Genomic DNA, 19185 nt, shown 5'->3' with positions numbered 1-19185 from the left:
GGCACAGCATGCACAAGGTCACTGTGGGGACACGGGTTCACAGGGATGAAACACAAGGACGTTTCAGTTGGTAATCCAAACCCAAGGACGGAAGAAATAGGATGGTACAGATGCCTTGGCATCACCCTGGGGCCCTCCTCCAGAGAGGCACTTCTAACACCCTTTTACTTTCAAGCCAGTGAGTTTTCATATGCACTCATGGCATGTGCAGCCCAGCAGCAACGTGGGTGCCAGGTTTTATCAGCTCAGCAGAACACCATTTGCTTCATGGTGCTGCAGCACTTGATCACAGCATCCCCTTCCCTCTGCCCAGAGGCAGGGAATATTGCGAGGTCTAAGCTACTTGTCTCATCAAACACCTCCCCCAGGTAGAAGCATAGGTGGGTTTCTGTCTGGGATGGCCATCCACTGCAGTGTCCCTCAAAACAGCACCTGAGTGTGGGCACTTTGGTGCCAGGGACAGTGCTGCTCCCAGCACAGGCCTGTTCAGAGAGAGGGAAGGCTGCCAACAGCCCCTCCTGCCTGAGCAAGAGCACCAGCCCCAAAACATGGTCCAGGCTTGCAGATACAGAATAAAGGCAGAGCCTTCAGGTCCAGTTCAACAGCTTGCTGATGCTGGAAAGAGCTAGAGTCCAGCTGGATTAATTCCAGGCTGGAGCCAGAAAAGGAGGGGTGACACTGGCACACCTGGGGGGATGCTTCACCACTAGCAGCAAAGAAAAAGGGCATCTGTAGCTGTCTCCATGGGATCTACACCCACTGCATGTGACACAAGGCAGGAAGCCTCATTCCTGGAGGTTATTAAGGCCAGGCTGGATGTGGCTCTGAGCAACCTGATCTAGTGTGAGGTGTCCTTGGCCATGGCAGGGGGCTTGGAACTGGGTGATCCTTGAGGTCCCTTCCAACCCTAACAATTCTATGGTTCTATGACTCCAAGTTCTCCCTGCCACACTGGCAGCAGCTCAGTGATGCTGGTGCTGTTTGGGGACATCCCCTGTGTGATCCATGACACACAACGGAGTCAGGGTTTTCCCACAGCTGGCTTCTCTGTGAGTTCTTCAAGTGCTGCTCAGCCCAACCCACCAGGACCCTGCCTGCCTGCTGGCAGGGACATGGATGTCACCTCAGCACCAGCAAGGTGGCTGTCTCCACTGGAGGTGACTGATTGACTGAATGCAGGCAGGGAAAATGTGACAGAAAGTTTGGCACTGTCTCTCTGGGATGCATCAAAGCAGCATCACTCATCTAATAGGTTAAGTACCCTGAGCTGTGCTGCACAAAGAGGAGCACTAATGGGATATCTCTTTATGCAGGAGACAGTTTGATGTATCTGGGCCACTGCTCACTAAATTCTCCCCCAGGTCCCCTCTTTGTGGCTCTCCTAGCTCCAGGATTTATCAGCTCTCTCCTTTTTCATCTGAAAGACAGGAGGCCATGGGCTGCCTGCAGCTCCAAGTGTGCAGCACCACAGGGGCCCATGTTACCCTCTGGGGAGAATTGGTGGGGACAGCACAGTGGAGACCTCAGCCACTCAGCCAGGGGCTGTGTCCTGCTCTCAGGTCCTGCTTTATTTACAGTGGCTCCTGCCTGCACGATGCCCAGAGAGCTGAGCCTGGTACTGTGTAGTCTGGTGGGCACTAGGCTGCAGGGCAAGCTCTGATTTTGGTTCCTGACAGCTACTTGGGGTGCAGAGAAGTGCAACTCAGGCTTGTCCTGACTTTGGAGCATGTGGGGCAGAATGGACTCCTGCTAGTCCATGAATTCTCCCCAAGCCAAAAGTCTGCCTTGCAGAGGGCAGAAGAAGGGGGAAGAAGGAGAAGAATTGAAATGCCTTTCTGAAGGAGCCCCACAGCAACCTCAGCTGCCTGTGCCTCAGAGGTAACAGGCCAAGTGGCCATGGAAGGACCCAAATGTCCTCTCATTTTGTGTGGCAGAGGCAGGAACAAGGAATCCCCTGTTACTAAAGGTCCTTCAAGGGAGCCAAAGAAGGGCTTTGCAAACCAGCAGGTCAGACATACAGAATCATAGAACTGTTTCAGTTGGAAAAGACCTCTAAGATCATCAAGCCCAACCACTGACCTCACACCACCCTGGCCATTAAACCATGCCCCGAGGTGCTGTGTCTCAGGGCGTGTTTGGAAGCTCCTGGCAATGCCACTGGTGCCCTGCTCTGCACTGCCTGTCCATGAGTCAGACCAGAGGCATGGGCAGCTCAGTGACACCCCCCCATCTCACCTCCCCTACTGCTCACCAGCTCCTCAGACTCACTCTCCAATCAGCATGAACCAGACTTGTAAAACTTGCTTTTGTCTCTGCTGAGGGAAAACCTGAGCACCTCCCCAGAGACACAGCTTTATCTTCTCCCTGTTCCCAAGTCATTTCCTCACATAAATCCCCTTGGTTCCAGCAGGGTTTAACAGGAGTGGAAAGCTGCTTCAAATGAGTCCAGACACCTCTCTTTCCTATCTGTACAACTTTCAACTTGAAAGCAGCTTTTTTTGTGGGGGTGTGTGTGGATTTTTTATGTACCAGTGTTTCTTAAACAGCCTTTAGCCTAGGACAGGCATCAAAGGAAGTACTGCCTGGTCAGGAGAGGAGGCTGCCTGCTCACCCTAAGTCTGCAAAAGGCTCACAAGATAATAGATGAACTCCCCAACTGCTGCAATATTTCATGCTGAGAGGGTTTTCTACAGCCTCCAGCCTGAGGAGGTTGCTGGGGGTGTGTTTGTGCATGGATTTACTTCCCAGCTCATACAGAGATGGGCATCTGACAGCTGTGATGTAAAGGCCCTTCTCTCCTGCATGCCCAGAGAAACACTTGAAGAGAAGAAGATCTTAGCATTGCAAAAGTTGGAAGAACCACCAAGTTTCCCATCCTGAAGCAGGAAAAGTGACCCAGAAACCACTGACAACTTCAGCACAGCATTATATAACCACAAACATTTGGGAAGTTGAAAGAATAAAGACTACAAAGCATCTACTAGAGAGGATTTCAAAGGGGGGGGGGAGGGGGGGGGGGAGGGGTGTGTGTTAGAATTGCTTATGTGATTTTAAAGAGCAAAGGGATGAGGAGGCTTCATCTCCCCAAGGAGGCTGTGGCTTTGCAATATGCCTTGCAACCCTCATGTTTTGGAGTGCTGAGCAGAACCTTGTGACAGCACTTTCCACAAACAGAGTTCTGTTTCCACCCTAAAAATAATCATGAGAGCTTTGCTTCCCTGCTTTGAAGGTCAGACATTTCTCCAGCTGGTTTCTCATGCCAAGGATCTTCACATTGGAGAAGATGCTCTTTTTGGTTGACTCTCTTTGGGCCCAGCTCTCTCCAGATTTAGCAGCTCTGTTTGCAGGGTGTTTTGTGATCTGAAGCCTCTTTGCAGGTGCTGTGTGCAGCACCACCTCACTAACACCAACACTGGTGACTGCCTTCCTAGGAGAACAATGAAGAGAAAGAGAATTTCAAAGCTGCAGCCCAGGACAGGAACCTTAAGAGGTGAGGCACATCAGCTTGTGCCCCAGGAGGTTTCACTGAGTGATGAATTTGTTGCTTGTCCTTTGTTGACAGAGAACTGAGATGGGTTCCACGATGGATTTCCTCAGTGGGCTCAACATTTTGCTTATCAAACAGGTAATTTGCCATCACCTCAAGAGTAAAAGCAACTTTAGATGCCTCCTGATCTGTAACAGCAAAGACAAGCTTGCAGTAACCCAGAGGGTTGTAAATGGGGAGCAGGGGGAAAGATGGGCAGGGGTAAGGCAGTGATGATTGTTCCCACCATGCACTCCCTGCTTGAATGTGAAAGGCACCAGCCATGGCTCCTCTTGGGAAGAGGCAACCAAAGGTCAGGCTCCATTACAGTGGGCTCAGTCCTCACAAGGATGCCTTCATCTGTGCTTAAACCCCTCAGACCTGGAGGAGCTGAAGCCATACAGACCTTGCATCTCCAAGTCACCGTGGTGCTAACTCCTTCACAGTGATGCTGTCCCATCGCTGAGGTTTGCACCATTAATAGCTACCCAGGAACACTAACTGCTGAGCACAGGTTGTCCTCATTGCTGGTGGCTCACCACCCCAGCCTTGGTGTCTCACAGAAGAGTGCAGACCATCATTCCTGCAAGCGTTGCCTCCTCCTTCCTCAACAAAGCCAAACACAGAGCCTATGACTTGGGTTTCCTTGCAAGCCTCAAACTGCCCTTGGAGAAGTGCCTGGTGCTGCCTGGGGACTGGTGGCACACGCTGTCCAAAGGCAGGACTGCCATCTCCTGGGCAGCTGGGAAACTGGGTGTGCAACAGTTCCAGAAAGCCACCCTGGAACAGCTCAGGGGCCATGTGGCTGAGAAGCTGCTGCAATGGTAGGCACTGTTCATGAATAGAAAACCAACCTTTGGGTACTTCCAAAGCAGCTGCAGTACAAGATCCAGGGTCAACTACCAGCTCTGGGGGCAGTGTGTGTTCAGGCCATAGAATACATACATAGAATAAACCAGGTTGGAAGAGACCTTCAAGATCATCGCGTCCAACCCATCAACCAATCAAACACCACCCAAACAACTAACCCACGGCACCAAGCACCCCATCAAGTCTCCTCCTGAAAACCTCCAGTGATGGCGACTCCACCACCTCCCCAGGCAGCCCATTCCAATGGGCAATCACTCTTTCTGTATAGAACTTTTTCCTAACATCTAGCCTGAACCTCCCCTGGCGCAGCCTGAGACTGTGTCCTCTTGTTCTGGTCCTGGCTGCCTGGGAGAAGAGACCAACATCCGTCTGTCTACAACCTCCCTTCATGGCTCCCACCACTGACTAATCCATCCCTGCTCTAATGCAAAACTCAGCAGGTCATTGTCTACTGGAAATGCCTGGAGAGCCAAGTGGGCCTGCACAGATACCCTTGAGCAGCTCACAGCACTTTGATGCAGTTTATGCCACTCTCTCCCAGCCTGAAAAACAAAAGGTTGACAGCAGACCTTCACTGCTCCCCAGGGCTGTGCCTACACCTTAAAATCTCAGATCACTCCTCTTTTCATTACAACCCATTTCCCCCTCTCCTCCCCAGCTGAGAAGCAGGCATAAGCCACAGGGAATTTCAGCCTGAGCAGTGTAAGGTCTGACAAAATGCCCTGCCCTGAAGCTCAGCTGCATGAGGAGCAGCACACAATCCTCTGTCACTGGCTGCAAGCCGCTCGTGCTCTGAAACTAACTCCTGGAGCACCTTGACCAAGCAGGAGGGTCCTCAACAAGCTGTTCCTAAACTCACCACTAGATTCTTGGTATTAAATCTCCCTTCTGGCAGCAGCAGTAAAGGAGACCAAATGTGACCACCACCAAGCTTTTGAAACCTCAGCAGTAATCTGGTGGGCTTTGCATGAGTGCAGGAATCGGGGGGAGAGGCTTACGTCGAATAGGGAAACTGTGGAGGCATTGGCAGAGCTCCCAGGGAATCATTTAGGACAGCCAGGTGCTCCACAGCATCCCCACTGGCTTGGCACACAGGGTGGCAGTGGGAAGCCAGCAGCCTGGTGGGTCCTGCCCACGCAGCAGGCAGGATGGGCTCAGGTGGTTGTGGCAGCACCGTGGCAGGAGGCAGGAACTGCCTGAGGAACGTGCGTCAGGGAAGGGCATTCGCTGGGGCAGAGCCAAGCAGAGGATGCATCGTGGGAGCAGACAAGGAGAAGCTCATTGCATAGACAGGCTTGGAGGTGACTGGGCTGAGCCTAAGCCAAGTGCAGCAGGACAATGATGTAGCTTTTCGTGGAGGAAGGACAAGGCCAAATTTAGTTCAAATGTTAAAGGCCAACTTGAGCTCAAACATGAAAGCCCAAACTTGAGTTCAAATTGTGGTTAAGGATACCAAGTGTAGCAATGCAGTGCAGAGAGACAGTGTCCAACAGCCTTACCCACGCTGGCAGAGAAGGCAGTTAAATGCCCACTCTGTGCCTGCATTTCTCCTATTAAGTGACCCTGTGAAGTCATTTCTTGCTGCACACCGTGGCACTCACACAGGAAAACAGCAATGAGATGAGCTTTGTGCTCCTCAGCACCCACAGCCAGGTGAGGTCTGACCAGCATCCATACACCCTGGCTCTCTCCAGCACCTTGGAAGAAGCATCCAGGGTGCAGCTGATTTCTGTTACCAGGAGAGTAACTTCTCCTCTCTCTAAGCACGCTGTTGGATCCATACACTGCATCACATGGAGGGAGAGGGACACATTGGCAGCTGCCATCTCTTGGTGGGCACCCTTATTGTGTTAACTTCATCCTTAGATCACAGTGGTACCTCTGCTTCCTGCCTGTTAAACAAGGATCTAAGATGCTGCAGAAACTCAAGGTGATTTCTGTATGCCAAGACACTCTCTTCTGTGGCAAGGGAGGTGTTACAGGGATGCTCAGAGCACAAAGCTCCCTGTTTCCCAGACTGCAAACACCTCAAGCTGCCCCACCAAGTCAAATGCTTTTGTTACTCCACCAGCAGAAACGATGGGATCCTTCCAATAAAGCAATCTGGTAAATCCATGGTAATAATCCTGGAAATGACATCAGCAGCCTGGCAAACATTACTTGTGAGATCCAGGCCCTCTCAGGCCTGCTGCAGAAATGAGTGACGCTGATGGTTCTGATGCTCAGGAGCAGAGCAAACCTGCAGGTGCCTTGCAGCCAGCAATTGGAAAAGGCCAAAGAGCAGAAGGATAGGGGCTGAAGAGGGATGTGGACAAGAAATGGACTTCAGAGTGGACCACAGCCCCAAGGGCTGAAGAGAGGCCAGAAACCTGAGCTTTGTTTTGGGATGGCTCTCAGGAGATGTTCTAACTTAAACTCAAATACATTCTGTCTCTTCATAAGCTGCAACCACATTTTAGGAGAGCTTCAGAATTCAAACAGAAGGCAATTTATACATAAAAGGGGTCACTGAGGACCACAAGTGACTGGAAAAAGCCAAGAAAATATCAAACCCAGCCAATTCTTTCTGTTTCTCAGCAGAGAGGTCTTCCACAGAGAAATGAAGACCTGCCAAATACAAAAGCTGTGTGGTTACACGCAAAAAGTGGCCAAGTTTTGTGCTAGACATACTTGCAGGAACATAAAAATGGACATTTTCTGATGTCTTGGGTTACAACTGAGGCCTGGGGATGTTGCATGAGAAAAAAGAGATGGGAAAGCTCAGTGAGGGAGCACCTTGCAGCAGTTAAAAGCAGTAATGTATCTGACTAATCATCTCCTGCATTACGCACAGGGAAGTCAGTGGCGAGTTACATACGCTCCAGGGTCCTCTCCTAATGGCAAAAGGCCCTTGTGCTCCTGAGAACCAGGCTGTTAGTGAGCACCACTGAGGAGATCTCCATCAAAGTGAAATTGGTTTTAGCTCACTCAGTCCAAAGGGAGAGTGCAAACTTTAATTAACTCAATAGCTGTCAAGAGCTCAGAGACCTGCAGATGAATGGCGCTGGTGGTGAAACTGCAGAGCACAGAATCGTGGACTCCATCAGGCTGGAAAGGACCTTCAAAGGTCATCTTGCCCAACCCCCCTGCAGTCAGCAGGGACATCTTTAACCACATCAGGCTGCCCAGGGCCCCATCAAGTTTTACCTTGAATGTCTCCAGGGATGGGGCCTCAACCACACCTCTGGGCAACCCATTCCAGTATTTCACCACCCTTGCTGTGCAGAACCTCCTTATGCCCAACCTAAATCCACCCTGCTCTATCTTCAAACCATTGCACCTCACCCTGTCACCCCAGGCCCTTATGAACAGTCCCTCCCCAGCCTTCCTGTAGGTCCTCTTCAGATATTGAAATGCAGTTCTAAAGTCTCCCCAGACCCTTCTCTTCTCCAGGCTGAGCAACTCCAACTCTCTCAGCCTGGTCAGTTAGGATAAGTGGAAAAGGATGAGCTCTTTTTAGGTCTTGGGAGTCACTTCTTTTTCTCTCTGCTCAGCTTCAGCTTCTCTGAGCAACTGGCAGTGCTAGGAAGCAGGTTCCTTGTCTCCAAGGAAATCTCAAGGGCTGCCAGGCTTTTCTGCAGACCAGCTCCAAGGTCCAGAACACCTCACACCCTGCACAGGCTCATGCTCAGGTAGGCCACTTCTCAGCCCCTATTCTACAGTCCAGGAGTGAAGCCAGCACCCATCTGAGGCAAAACCATGGCTGTGCAGAGGGAGCAGATGCAGTGGAGGCAGCCACAGTGCAACAGCTCCAGCAGTGAGAATGAAGCCAGCAGCCAGCAGGACGAGGTGGGAGTGACAGCCACAAGCAAGGGCTGCAGCACTGTCTTGCTGCACTCAGCAGGTGACTGCAGCAAGAGGAACTGAGCAGAGACCCAGATGGATGGTGTTGGAATTATTTTGGCTGAATTATACAGGGGAGCTGGTGGTGTCTAACAGTGTCACCTCTGGATTTAAAGAGGGTCACCTAGGAAGGGATATTCAGATTCTCAGACCATACCTAAATGCTGCAGCATTTGGCAACCTTTCGCCTCCACTGTTCCAGTTTCCTCCTGTCAGGCTGGCTCCTTGCTCCTCTGTACCACTCTCCACATCCATCCCAGCATGACCTCATTGCCTGTGTGCCTGGGGGCAAGAACAGGGCTCCAGAGCTGAGAGCAGCACACGCTGTGTGATGGAAATACTGAATCACTGTTTGAGCTTCCATTTGGCTTTTTAACAGCCCCACCACATGAATGGCCCCCAGCCATGCCACCTTCCTACAAAGGCACTCACACTTCCTTCCTCCTGCTATTTCCAGCCGAGGGAACCTTCAGCTTAGATGCTCCTTCACTACATGAGTTTGTAATCTGCACTGTTGTGTTTCTTCTGAATGAAATTCCCTCTGTACCTGACCCTTCTCCCTTCACAGCCTTTCCCAACCTTGTACAGACTGATAAATTAACAGAATTCTGTTGTCTTCTAAACCCAATTCCTCATGAACTTTTGTCCACTCTGATTCTCCCCTCCAATAAACTGTTTCTCAAGGCCCTTACCCATCTCATCACTGTACATACCAAAGTCAGGTGTCCTTTCAACACCCAGCTGAACTTTCAGTGAAGCAGTACCACACTTCACATTTCTCATGCATCTTCCATGTCCTTCCCATGTGCTAAGGAAAAAAGAGTTTGGCTAGTCAGGTAGCCACACATCAAGGCAGTGAGACTGAGACTTTGTTAGCTAGAGGCTGTGGAGAGGTTCCACACTTCAGGGGCTGGTAGAGCTCCAACTGCTCATGAATTCCCAAGGAGTAGGGACATCTTCATGTGCTTCCACTGATGGCTGTCAGGATGGAAAGAGGAAACATTTGCTATTATTGCAGCTTCTCTTCAGCCCTTCAGTCTTTGGGATAAGGCAGCAACTCCTGGGCTGACAGTTTAGGCAGTTGTCCTTTTCTAGTGGAGATTCATACCACAAAGTCAGAATATTTATAGCACAGGTTGTGCAAAGGCTTTACCTAACTTCACAGGTCACTTGGTGAATTTATCCCATGCAGGTCTAATCTGCCAAAGCTGCTGCTTTTCATCCTGAAGCAGCCACAGCAGGGCTATACAAAGCAGACCTGCTCAGCGTCATGAAGCAGCAGCAAGTCAGAAGCACTACCACACACTTAATATTGACACCTGTTTTCCTCAGGACTGAGCAAGGGGTTAGAGGAAGCACCGCTGGGCTTGTGGTTTTGATGTGACTGCTTTTGGCAGGCAGTGCTTGAGCTGCTGCGGCTCCGATCCCTAGCAAACAACTGCGATGCACAACCCAAACCGAACCAACCGAACAAAAACCCCTCCACGCACGAAACTCCCGATCTCTCAATCGTTTAATAGTTCCTCCTGTCAGAAGCGGCACCCGCGGGGTGCCCGGCCGGCCTCCCACCCTCCTGCGCCCAGAACCCGACAGCAGCTGGCACAGGGCTTGCGATGCCCCTCGGGAGCGGGCAGAGAGGCCACAGCCGTCCCCACCCCGGTCCCTGGGTTAAAGGGAACCTTCCCCAGCAAGAAACTGTCCCCGCGGGGCCGCGCCCCGCTGCATGCCAAGGCCACTCAGAGGAGCCTGGGCCGCCGCGCAAGCGGACTGCCGGCACCGGCGGCACTGCGCCCGAAGCCGCGGCCTCCCTCCTCACCCGCCCCAGGGCCCAGCCTGCCGGAGACACCGCTTCGCCTCCTCGCAGAGGAACCTGGCCCGCCGGGGCAAGCCCGGCACTCAGGCAATGCTGCACGCCAGGTACCATCCCGGAGCGACCGAAGCAAATCTACGCTCCCTGAGGGGTGGCAGCCGCCATTACAGAGGCAAACCCCCCACAATGCCCCGCGCGCCCCTGCCCCTTTAAGAGGAGGGAGGCGGGGAGCGGGCGGCACGAGCCGACCGCGGAGGACAAAGCCCGGCGCGCAGCCCCGCCGCGGTACCCGGATGGGCGGGTGGGTGGGAACGCGCTCCGATTGGCCGGCGTGGGGCGAGGGGGCGGGCGGATAACGGGGACACAAAATGGAGTCGCGCTCCCTGCCACTTACATAACGCGACCTCTCACCTCGCGCGCCGTGCAGGCCAGCTTGCTGCGCCGGCGGGCGGAGCGAGACGGCCAGATGGATGGGCATGTTAGCCAATCCGAAGCCGGCGGTGCCCGTAGCCCGCCAGTAATCCCCCTGAGCCGCGGCGGTGGGGGCGGGCCCTGCGGGGCGGGAGGCAGGTCGGGTTGCGCTCAGCGAAGCTCGGCCCGCCGCCCGCCTGGGAGGGGGAGGGGAATCTCCCGCCATTTTTCAATCGTCCCGCCCGGGTCCCGCCGTCGTCCGGGTCGTTGCGCGGATCCGCCGGCTCCGGCCGGCTCCCCTCCTTGTCCCGCCATGGCGCCGTTGCTGGGCCGTAAGCCTTTCCCGCTGGCCAAGCCGCTGCCGCCGGGGGAGCCGGGGGAGCGGTTCATCATCCCCCACACGCAGGAGGCCTTCCGCACCCGCGAGTATCCGCCCGGCCTGGGGGCGCGGGGGGACGGGGACGGGGTGGCGGGAAAGAAGGGAGGGAAGTGTGGTTCCTGAAGTGCTGTTGTCACTTGCCGCGGCGGCAGCCCCCGAGCTGAGCGGGCCTTCTGCTGCTGGGCGCGGAACCGGCCTGTGCGGCGGCCCCGGCCCTCCCGGGGGGTGGCGGGGCAGAACAAAGCGGCAGCGGGGCCATTCGTCTTCTCCGGCGCCAGTTCCTCGCAGGAAGGGCCCGGCCCGTGAGGGGATCCCGGCCCCTCCCCGCCGCTAGGTTCGGCTGGCGGGGCTTGTTCCCTGACAAGTTTGTGCCCCGGTTCCAAACGCGGCTCCAGGCAGATGGCAAGGGAGGTGGGGGGAAGCGGAGACAGCAGCTCCGCGGGGCTCAAGCGCTCGGCGGCGGCGCGGCCGTAGAAAGAAACTAACGGGTCAAGGCTGCCGGGAACCGGGAGCTGGCCGCGTGTTGAAGGTACCGGCAGATAGGGATTGAAGAATGCAATTAGTGCAGGAGCAGTTCTCGGGGTGGGGGGTGGGTGTTTGCAGCACTGATCTGGGGGGTGTAGCCCGTGGGTGAGCAGTGGAACTCAAATTAGAGACTCCCACGAGGAGGAGAAGAAAATAGTGACAGAAGCAGCTTGTCTGTGAAGAACCCAGGTTTTCAGTCTGCCTGTGAGTATCCTCTTCTGGGCTGCTTTTGCATGAAAAACGTTTATTTCCTTTAATGATTCCACGAGGGTCAGCGGGTGACAGTCCTTGAGCGTCAGGAAGTGGATGTGGGCAAGGCAGATAACTGTCAGATGATGCAGCGTTACTGTTCAGGCCCCCAGTAGGGCTGGAGGGACAGGACTAATGCCCTGTGACCTGCAAACTGCTCTTTGAAGGGTGGCTGGTTTGTTGTTTGTGCTGTAAGGATGGAAATCTGAGGAACTGAGAACTGAAGGAAGGACTGGAAGTGAGTGGGAAATGCAGGAATATAGCACCGTCCCTCGGAGATGTTGGCGGCGCAGGAGACAAAGAGACTCCAGAACTTGGTCAGACCCCTCTGTTGGAGAGTGTCTTGTTACTTCAGCATGAGGAACAGCCAGTGAAAGCCCCTTGGAAGGGTTAGGTAGCTTTTGAAGAACATATCTGAGTGCAGATAATGCTTTCAGCCCAATAAAATGAGATTGGGTAGTGTCAGATACCTGCTTTTTCACAGTGTTTTGAAGTAAAACATTCAGTCTGTGACTCAAAACCTTCCTATTGTGCTGTGTGCAAACTGAAAGTAGCTCAGTCATCTGTCTGACTAAGTAGAGACCTGTTCTGTTTCTCTGGGAGGAGTGATCAGAAAGATAGAGTGGGAGCTTAATTGCTGCTTTTGTAAAAAAAGGTGTGATTTTTAAGGTTTGTCTACATGGCAGAGACAGCACAGAGGAGTTGTATGGCACTCTTATTAGAGCACAAATGTCTTGCTGTGGTTCTGGTGGATCCATAAGTAGATGGGGGGGATGTGTTTCCTCAGACACTTGGGTGGTATTAACCTTAAGGGGAACAAAAGGGACAATTTCTCTTCCTCAGTGAGGATGGCATTAGCCTTGGGGGCAGAAGGACAGGGGAAACCAATGCAAGTATTGAGGGCCTGGAGAGATGCTCTTCTCTTGGCAAAGTACTTCACGGGGCCCCGTGGGAGGCGGACAGCCTGGCACGTTCTAGAAAGTTCATCTGGCTAGGTAGACGTCATGAAGCTAAAAAGAGAAACTAAGTGATGTTGGGTTTCTGTCTTGCTTTGTTGGCTGGGGATAAGGTAAGCTAGGCAAAAAAGTGGAACAGAAAATTGCAAATGAGTGAGTTGAAGGGAGATGTCACCTAAGGAAGACTTGGAAGGTTTTCCTTTGGCCACCGCAGTTTATCCTAGGGAGTGCAGAGGAATGGCTTCTGTGGATGGAAACGGCCTGCAGAGGGGGTGTGTTGAGAGGTACCCAAAGACAGTGCTCAGTGTGGTTTATGCCCAGGCCTGGCAGAGTATCTTCTAAGCTTTTCTTTTTTCCCCACCCTGCAAAACTATTGATCAGCTCTTCCCCTAAGGGGTCTACAGGTTCTTGCACTGCACAGCTGCCAGTGAGGTGTTTGAAAGATGTGAAAAGTTCTTAAGACTCTTCGGTGGTGGGGTTTAGGGGGTTTTTATTGTTAGGATTTGCAGCTGTAGATTGGCTTGAACAAAAATATGCAGCTTGGGCTATTTGTGCCTGAGGAGAGGTGTCTGCCCCGTGGGAATGCGCTGCAAAAGTGCCTGGCAGCAGTGGACAGATGGATGGGGCTGGTCATCAGAGCTCAGGTGTTTTATTTGGGTCTGCTCTTTCCCTGTAGCTTTTTCCTTTGACTTCCAAATCCCTTGAACACCCTTTAAGAGAAACCATGCTGTGTAGAGCCCATTGTGTCCCAGTGAAGCTTTGTTGTGTGGGTGTGGGGCTGGGTGGTTGGCCAGGCAGGCAGAGAGAGGCTCGTCCTCGCAGGAGCTCAGGAGGATCTGCTCCGAGATCCGTGAGGTGTCAGCAAATCCTTCACGTGCGGTGCAGTCTTGTCCAGTCAGTCACCTCTGCACCTGGTCTGTGGTGCATTATTGAGCTGTTGATGTCTACCAACACTGAATCTGTTCCCTGGTGAGCAGGTCATCTCTTCCAGGTTAGCACGTGGGACTGCCGCAGTCTGTGCTCTGCTGCGGCTTGGAAAGCAGCTCTGCCAGCTCGAGAGAGATGCTCAGTTCAGAGAGCTGCCCAGCTAGGACTGGCCAGAAGGGACTATTCCAGCCAAAGCTCTCCTTCAGCCATCAGAGTGTGGTTTTGGAAAGCTGTGTTGCTTTCCTCCCCAGATAGAAGCTTGCTGTCTGTAGTTGGTATTTTTGTATGGTGAGCAGCACAGAGAACACGAGGAGCTGGGCTGCCTCTGGTGTGCGAGTTAGAGGCTGAATTCACATCTTCATGTGTGGTGTGAGCTGGTTAAATTCTCCCTGAGAGACAGCAGCACCAAGGCACCATCAAGTCGTGCTCTGAAGTTCTAGGAGAACCTTGCCCCCTGCCCAGGGAGCAGTGTCTTATAAGCACACCTGACCTTGCTGGAAAGTTTGCCTTCTTAGCTAGTGCAAGTGGAAACGATTAAAGTACTCTTCAGCTCTTTTGGCATTGGTAGTGGTTTCTGGGAGAGCATCACTAACTCTGGAAGAAGTAAACTTTGTATCCACTTGGTAGTCATCTTGTGCAGTGATTTTCCTTGTTTCCTTTTAAGCACTTCTCTCTAAAAGGGTCTTTTGTTTTTATTAACTTTGTTTCCCACCTCTCAGTATTGTGATCTTCAGGGCAATGCAAACTGATGTATTAAACAGATGACTACTCAGAGTGTAACTATTAATTCAACAGTTTATATTGAATGTTTCCAAGTAGTTGGTGGCCAGGATTGGGGTTTTTTATTATAGTTCCTGTGCTGGGAATTTGTGGCAATGGCAGCTCCCAGTTGTGTGGAGAGATGGGTTGGTGATGGCATCCCAGGAAGCCCTCGCTTGGAGTCCTGAATCAGACCTGCTGAACAGCCTGAAATTTCTTGGGTTTGTTTCCAGTCTGAATGGAAAGGACAAGCAGTGTCTCTGTGGTGGAAAGTGTGAGCTACAGTGAGCCTTTGCAAAAACATCCTCCTGCACTTTGGCTTTGTGCTGGGCTTCAAATCAGAACCTGGCTTGGGAGCTTGTGGCAAGAGCACACAGGTGGAGTGGGCACAAGTGTCGATCAAGGAATGTGTCCAGGGGTCACTGTTAGATGAGCTGACTAACTGTAGGTGGAATTAAATGGCATTTGAGAGGCAGAGCTGAGCTGGAAAGGGAAGATCAGTTTGGGATTGATCTGAAAAACACAGATACTGAGAGGGTGTGTACAGGGAGGGGGAAATTCTTAGGGGAGATTCTCATGGATCTTTCTGTCAACATGGGAGATGGTGTTAGAGAAAAAGACATCTTTCAGTTATTTTTCCACTGGAGATCAACATATGTTTGCTCATCTTGTGGGGAAGAAAGGTGTCTTCTCACAGGTCTAGAGAGAGTGAAGTTGACAAATGTAGGAGGGAAGTAGGCCACAAATTTACTTCCCAGCTGTGTCTCAAATGCTTGTTTATAGTTAGACTGCTGAAGGTTTATTAAAGGTACGCCCTGAACCCTTAAGAACTGTCTCTCCTTGTGTTATGGCAGCTGGGAGTCCTTCCTGTCTAGGTTTGTCCACAGACAGGCAGAAGGAAGCACTAGGGGTGAGTGAAGGTGGGCTTGCTGAATGAAGCTGAAGACAGTTCTTGTGTGTCTGGGCTCCTGTCTACTGCCAGGATTGAATTTACTTTTAACTCTTGTTTGTGTGGGGAAGGCATAGGAAGGAGTAGTGGTTGCAGTTTAGTCATTATTAAAGTGGTTAATTGCAGTAGGAGGACTTCTTGTTTCTTGGAGGGGGTTCCTGGGTGGTTTGATTTTGTTTATTTCCTCCTAGCTCAGTGTGACTACAACAATTTGTGAAAGCCCACTTGTGCTCTGGTCAGTGGTGGTGTGCAGATGAGCTCCTCTGTAAGCTGTGGTTACTCCTTGATGCAGCCCCAGCACAGCAATGGCACTTTCTGCCCCTCTCATTTCTATGGCAGCTTTAAGTACCTGTGAAACCTCAGGGAGGGGTAAGCAATGGATTGAGGGATCAGGACTTAGTGGGGCGATAACTCATCAAATCCCTGCTCTCCTGATGAAGAGCAGGGGACTCGACAAACAGGGCAAGCTGAGGAGCTGCAGGAACCATGGAAGAGGGAACCAGGGTAGTTCAGCCTGAAGAAAAGAGGGTTGAGGGGGAGACCTTCTCATTCTCTATAACTACCTGAAAGGAAGTTGGAGCCAGGTGGGAGTCAGTCTTTTGTCTCAACTAACAAATCATAGGAAGTGGCCTCAAGTTGCACCAGGGGAGGTTTAGGTTGAACATTAGGAAGAATGCCTTCCACAGAAGGGTTGTGAAGCCCTGGCACAGGCTGCTCAGGGAAGTGATGAAGCCACCATCCCTGGAGGGCTTTAAAGACCATCCAGATGTGGTGCAGAGTGACATGGTAGTGCTGGGTTAACAGTTGGACTTGATGATCTTAAAGGTCCCTTCCAACCAAATGATTCTATGATTGTTTCCCTTAGGTTTTAAAGGCCAGGCAGAGAGAATGCTGCCAGCAGTGGCAACCTCCTCAGGAGGGGTTGCATTTCTTGGCTTATATTCCTGTGTATTGCCAGTTGCTGGAGCTGTAAGATACCTGAATATAACCATCCAGTGCAGCTTCTGTACCTCGTTGAGCTTTACCTTGGGGATGTGAAGGAGTGTCCAGGAAGATTGGCTTTGAGTTGTAATTTAGCTTCCTGATGGGAACTGTAATAAAAAAAAGAAGGGGGGAGGGGGGGGGGAGGAAACCCAAACAGGTTAGCTTCACTCATTTTTTTCTTGAAAGACAAAGCATATGCAGGATAGGAGGAGTGATTTGCTGTGGCTGGTGGCTCTGCCTTTGCAGGAGCGTGGAGCAATCTGCTTGTTCCCACAGAGACTCATAATTAGCACTTGTGCTGCGGCAGGCTGAGCCACTGGAGTTGCTACAAGTGTGCTTTGTACTCTCTGCTTGCTTTTCTGCTGGAGGAGAAGGGAGAGATGCTTTTCTTGCCTCTCTTATAATTTCTCCACTTAAGTTCCCATCAATAAGCATATGGCAACTTCAGCAGGCTGCCACTGGGTAAATTGGTATGGATTTGCGCTCTGCTGGCTGCTCTGACAGTGGTGCCTGTACCTGTGCTGTCCACAGAAAGTAGGAAGCTGCTTGTATTTGTTTGCACTGACAGTTAATTACTGCTTAGGTGGAGTGGGTAGAGCACAGCCACAGATGCTTACATCAAGAATAGTAGCTACTGCTGCAATTCACACTGCTGTCTGCAGCGTGGTGGCTGGCCTGTGCACCTATTAATCCTAATGGCCAGGATAGCCTAACCTTGAGGCTGGTTGTGATATGGGAAGCAGGTGATGTGGCTGGTGAGCAAGATTCTCATGTGCTAGTGCAGGAGAATGCTCTTGTTGGAAACAAGTTGTGCCAGGGGAGATTTAGGTTGCACACAAGGAACAGTTTTTCTTCCCTGGAACAGGCTGCCCATCCTAGAGGGATTTTAAAGACTTTGGATGTGGTGCTGAGGGACCTGGCAGTGCTGGGCTTGCTCTTAGGGGTCTTTTCTCACCTAACCAATTCTGTGGTTCTGTGAAGCCAAAGGGAAGGTGGCCTTCCTGGTGAGTTCAGTTTCAGAGCCTTTGGGTTTTCTCCTTAAAAGGCTGGGGGTACTGGATAGGCTGCTAACTTGCCTCTAGGGTCTGTAACACCACCCTGAGGCATTAGGAGTAGCAGCTCCCCAGCAGTTCTTGCTGGACAGGTAGTGGCAGTCCATGCTGTGTCTCCTGCACGTCTGTGATGCTGTTTGTGCTGTGTTCCAATGAGTCCTACTGGAAAAGCTGAAGAGTAACTTAGCAGTGCCACAAAAGGCACGTGCTGAGCTGGCTGCTGTGGCACCTTCTGCAAGCCAGTGCCAAACAGGGCTGGCATTTTGGCTGCCACAACCCCCAGTGCCTCCTGATGTGGAAACCTCGCATGCTTTAACGCAGCGTCTCCACGGTAGACGTGGGGTTGAGCCGTCCTGTAGCCATCCTCAGCCTTTGTGCGCTCCAGCAAGAGGGGCTGGGTTGAATTTGGTTGTCTTGTGCCACTGTGGCTGTGCTCTCCACGGCATAAATGCTGTTTTCCTGAGCTGCTGCTCCTACAGAGAGTATGAGGCGCGCTTGGAGCGGTACAGCGAGCGAATCTGGACCTGCAAGAGCACAGGAAGCAGCCAGCTGACGCACAAAGAGGCCTGGGAGGAGGAGCAGGAAGTCGCTGAGCTGTAAGTACCAGTGGAGAAGCAGGGATGTGCCTATCTTTAGGGGCACAAGAGTGGGGTTGGGAATGGGATGTGATTGGTGCTCTGAGGTAAAGCAGCTTTTGGCTGGCTGTAGCAGATGTGGGGATTCTGGAGCTGAAAGCAAGTGAAGTCCAAGAGTGATGCTATCAGTCAGGCAGTTGAGTAATGTACTGATTTAGGGCTGTGTGTTGGTATTGCTTGAGCCAAAGTAATTCAGTATATGATGCTTGGCATATTTTAAAGCCCCTTGAGTAATGGGGAATTTTTCAGAGGGAAGAAAACCCAAGTCTTGAAGGAACTGAAGTTAAAATGCAGTCAGAAGAGGCTGTTTAAGTCTTTCCCATCAGCCAGGACTACAGCTGGAGTGATTTTTTTTCCAGATCTGCCTTGGAATCAGTTGTTACACTAAATAAAAATAGTGTTTTGGAGTGAGATTTTTGGGGATCTGCTCTGCTTGAAACAATAAACAACAAAGGGGAAGCAGCAAGAGTCATTACTCTGTCCAGACCACCAGTGTTCCCTCCAGGCTGCCATGTCCCTGACCTCCCCCTCTAGCACACAGCATGGCTCTGAATCCTTGGCTGAGATCCAGCATGACCCTTGCCATAGAAGTGAATTTTTCTCTAAAGGTGCAAGTCCTCGGCTCAACCAACATGGAGAACTTAACCTTGTGATTACCAAACTGCAGGAGTTGTGCCAAGCAAATGTTTCTCTGCTCTGTGAACTGATGGCTTGGACTTTAAACTAGGGAGATGGTCAGCAGTACCACCTGACAATCTGCTGCCTCTTTCATGAGGTATCTGCATTTCTGATTCATTAGCAAATGTGACCATTTGAGGTGATACAGCCTTAGTGTATGGAGAAATTCCCAATCATCTGAAGTTAATCACATCCTTAGAGGTTGCAGATAACAAACCTGTTTGATAGTAGTCCTATTTTCAGTGAGGGTTGGAGTACCACTGTCTTCAGTTTTTCCTCCCCAGTGCTCTTATTTGAGGGGAGGGTGGACAGATAGCTCCATAAAACTGAGTCAAACCCCAGTGTTGGATTGGTTGGCCACTTCTGAAAACATGAAGAAATGTAAATGGAATACAAATGGAAGATATCTCACTAACAAATTTAGCTGTAGCTTCTTGAAATTGGGGGGAAGGGGAAGTCTCCATAGTGAAATTTTAGTCATGTCTCTTTAAAACAGGATTCAAAGCTTCCCAGGCAGTTTGTTGGCTGCTTTCATACCAAGCACTAGTCTGAATTAAAAGTTGATTTAGGCAGTTTGCTGAAGGGATAAACTT

The 19185-nt window shown here is 51.5% G+C and overlaps 1 protein-coding gene across 1 annotated transcript in view; it reads left to right on the top strand.

The window, feature by feature from the left end:
- The first annotated feature begins 10688 nt into the window (after positions 1-10688).
- The window catches only part of BAZ1B (bromodomain adjacent to zinc finger domain 1B), a 51783-nt gene continuing 43286 nt past the window's right edge, over positions 10689-19185 (top strand). Inside the window, exons 1-2 of the mRNA XM_054166159.1 lie at positions 10689-10925; positions 17759-17875. Of these exons, the coding sequence (XP_054022134.1) occupies positions 10813-10925; positions 17759-17875 (230 nt within the window). The 5' untranslated portion in view covers positions 10689-10812. The remainder of the gene's footprint in view (positions 10926-17758; positions 17876-19185) is intronic.

This window comes from Dryobates pubescens, chromosome 13 (genome assembly GCF_014839835.1).
Source record: "Dryobates pubescens isolate bDryPub1 chromosome 13, bDryPub1.pri, whole genome shotgun sequence".
NCBI classification, from domain to species: Eukaryota; Metazoa; Chordata; class Aves; order Piciformes; family Picidae; genus Dryobates; species Dryobates pubescens.
Note: the sequence above shows the minus strand (reverse complement) of the source record. Positions and strands in the feature narration are given on the sequence as shown.